General features: G+C 35.7%; 1 protein-coding gene across 1 annotated transcript; it reads left to right on the top strand.

Annotated features, from left to right (window-relative positions):
- Positions 1 to 468: 468 nt before the first annotated feature.
- Positions 469 to 1,416, top strand: LOC141243067 (olfactory receptor 4E2-like). The gene has a single exon (XM_073668889.1). The coding sequence runs from the start codon at positions 475 to 477 to the stop codon at positions 1,414 to 1,416; it is 942 nt and encodes a 313-aa protein (XP_073524990.1). The 5' UTR covers positions 469 to 474.
- The last annotated feature ends 2,284 nt before the right edge of the window (positions 1,417 to 3,700 follow it).

Here is a 3,700-nt window from a genome sequence, read left to right as displayed (position 1 = left end):
ATTAACCCTTTCGCCGAGTACGCTCGGGCCGAGCACCGAGTATTTACAGCTGCTCGGTGATATGGTTGAATCGCTCCCGTGTGCATGATTTGCAACTGTTTGACAGCTTTATTACATGTGAGGAATGTGTAAGAAATAGACATTCCTCACATGTATTAAAACTGTCAAACAGTTTGTACACTGTATCCAACATCTTTACCGAAAAAATTTCCCTCCTATATGTTGGGTTATAGCTTATATATATATTCTTAGGTCACTTTCTAATTGAACGAGATACATTACCCAAAATTTAAAAATAATTTAACAAAAGTAAAAATGTGCAAAAAAATGGAAAAAAAAAACATCTAGGAATCTATGTGAATGAAACAAACTTTTAAATCTGTTTTGATTTCTTTCGCTTGTGTATTTTGTACAGATTTTTAATATATAAATATTATCTTTTCTTACAGAGTAATTTTCGAAATATCTTTTCCAATGGCCAACCAGTCCTACGTGAAAGAGTTTATCCTGATTGGCTTCCCAGGACTTGAAGAAAAATTCTTCACAGTAGTTTCTTTGACCATCTTCTTTGTCTATAACGTATCAGTATGTGCGAATGTTACTGTATTAGTCTTAATCGTTCTCAGAGCTCATCTTCATCAGCCCATGTATGTCATCATTGCTAACTTGGCCTTTGCTGATTTGCTTTTTGACACAATAACTCTTCCAAAAATAATTGCCCGGTATTGGTTTAGAGACGGATCCATTCCATATAATTTATGCTTTTTCCAAATGTTTTTTGTTCACCATCTCAGCCCTCTTGATTCCTTCATCATCCTGCTGATGGCTGTTGATCGCTATGTGGCCATTTGCAACCCTCTTAGGTACCACAATATCATCAGCAACAAGATCATAGTCATCCTCTGCTCATTATGCTGGTTAACGGCTGCGATTATTTCATTGTCCGTCACGTCCTTTGGGGTGCAACTTCCATATTGTGGTCCCAACATGGTCAAGAACTTCTACTGTGCTGTCACACCAGTTGGGGTATTGTCTTGTGCTGATTCTTTATGGGCTAGAAAGTCAAGTTACTACATTGGTATAGTTGCTCATATGGGATCCCTGTCCTTTATAATATTTTCTTACGTCATCATCATTGTAAAGGTCTACTCAACAGCTTGCAATGAAAACTGGCAAAAGGCCCTTTACACTTGTGTAACTCATTGGTTTGTCATAGTCATATATTTCGTCCCCCGGTTGGTGGTCTACACCTACGATCAAGCCCAGCTCATTCCGAACGCTGACATCAATGTATTACTGATTTGCTTGTATACATACGTGCCACATTTTAGTAGCCCAATTATATTTTGTCTAAGAACAGAGGAAATCAAAAAAACATTGACTAAAATTCTAAAGAGACGGACAATTACTTTGTAGACTGAAACTTTTTGACTTTTTTTTTTTAAGAAAACCAAAAGATAAAGTTGTTCAACTTTTTCCTCAGGTGACAATAAAGAGGCATTTCTTGCAAAGATGTCACAGAAATGTGTTAAAATGTATAAGTCATCCTTAAGGATGGAAGATTATGGGATTTCTGATACAACAGTAGATGTTACTGTGATGTTCTCAAAACAATCTATTGTATAAAGGAATGGTCAAGGTTTTATGTTGAGGGGCAATAGATTGGGCCAATAAGATATTTCCTGCCATTTTTTTCCACATCAGAAAAGCAGCACCAGAGGTATCCGGCAAAAAAATCTATTTGATTTTACAAAATATTCAGATTCACCAGAATCTGGATTTTTTTGTAATTCTCTTTCAGCAAAAAGCCAGCGGCCCACCATTTTTCTAGGTTGTAGAGAGCCAGGGAAGGTGTTAAAAAATATAATATATTGACCTCTCCTCAGTTCTCCCTGTAGCTGTCTTGCCGGCTGCCGGTCGCTCTTCTGTCTTCTATCTTCTGTCTCATTTCTTGCATTTAACTTTCTAACTGCTGTCTTCTATTAACTATTTCTTTCTGTTTTGTTTTATATTCTTCTTCTATCTTTTCTTCTCTATTCTCTTCTGTCGTCTTTATTCTATCCTATATCTTCTGTCTTCTACGTTCTTTCTTCTTTTTTTCGGTTGTCGTTTACCTTATCTTCTATTTTTTTTCAATATTGTACCTTCTTTCTTCCATTTTCTCTTGTCATCATCTTACTTGTTCTATCCTCTAACTTCTAGCTTTTATTTTCTAGCTTCTTTCTCCAATGTTCTTTCTTCTATCTTCCATTTTTTATCTTGTCATCTATTTTCTCTTTTGTATTCTGTGTTCATTATTCTTTCTTCAACCTACTGTCTTTTGTCTTTTCTCTTCTATTTTCTTTGTTCTATCCTCTATTTTCTGTCTTCTATTTCTTCTTTTTTCTATCTTTTATCTTGTCATCTATCTTCTCTCCCGTCTTCTATTTTCCTTGTTTTATATTCTCTTCTTTGTTATTTTTTCTTTCTTCTTTTCTGTGTTCTGTCTTCTTTCTTCGCTATTCTCTTACATCTTCTATTGTCTTTGCTCTATTCTTTATCTTCTATATTCTTTCTTTTTTCCTTTGTTGTATACTTTCACATCTATGTTTTTTCTATTTTCTACCTTCTCCACAGTCATCTATCTTACTTGTTCTATCCTCTAACTTGTCTAGTATTTTTTTATATGCGATCTTCTTTCTTCTATCTCCTTTCTTCTCTCTTTTATTTACTATCTTGTCATGTATCTTCTCTTCTGCATTCTGTGTTCTGTATTATTTCTTTAATCTAATGTCTTCTGTCTTTTATTCTGTTTTTTTGTCTTCTTTGTTCTATTCTATATTTTCTGTCTTCTATGTTATTTTTTCTTTTTTTTTTTTTCCTTTTGTCATCTATCTTCTATTCTGTCTTCCATCATTTATCTTCTATCTTCCTTTGTCTATCTTCTTTCTGGCCACATCTACCATTTACTAGGCTCACGCCATCATGTGGTCCTTGGCGCCTGTCATTGATGTGTATAGCGCCCCACATGATGAGCTGAGGCTTAGTGGACGGCAGACCCAACGGGAAGGAAAAAAGAAAATAGGACAAAGAAGATAGAAGAAAGTAGAGCGAAGTTACAAAAATTAAGATAGAACAAAGAAGATAGAAGACAGAAGAGATGACTGAAGAACTATGGCAGTGGGACAGGTATGGGGAGGACAAAGGAGAGCTAAATATAAGACTTTATTTTTAACCCTGTCCCAGCCATGATGAGCTGAGGCTTAGTGGACGGCAGACCCAACGGGAAGGAAAAAAGAAAATAGGGGAAAGAAGATAGAAGAAAGTAGAGCGAAATTACAAAAATTAAGATAGAACAAAGAAGATAGAAGACATAAGAGCTGACTGGAGAACTATGACAGTGGGACAGGTATGGGGAGGACAAAGGAGAACTAAAAATAAGATTTTATTTTTAACCCTGTCCCAGCCATTTCAATTTGTATCAAATTTACACAAATTTATTGTGAATTGAATTTCCCCTCTCCACCTCCCACATTCACTGATTAGAGTGAATATTCCCAAATCGAATGTTGGGAGCTTCACTCAACCCCAGTGTCCGGCAGCCACTCGTCTCCCCTATCTCCATACAATTATTATGTATATGGTTTGGTACTGAACATTTCGAGATCTTTTAATAAAAAATAATTGATGGTCTATTGGCAACTTAAAGCCCCACTCCAGC

This window comes from Phyllobates terribilis, unplaced genomic scaffold (assembly GCF_046119375.1).
Source record: "Phyllobates terribilis strain yellow unplaced genomic scaffold, ASM4611937v1 Scaffold_2__4_contigs__length_985480577, whole genome shotgun sequence".
Classification (NCBI taxonomy): Eukaryota; Metazoa; Chordata; class Amphibia; order Anura; family Dendrobatidae; genus Phyllobates; species Phyllobates terribilis.
The sequence above is the reverse complement of the archived record's forward strand: the minus strand, read 5'-3'. Positions and strand labels throughout refer to the sequence as shown.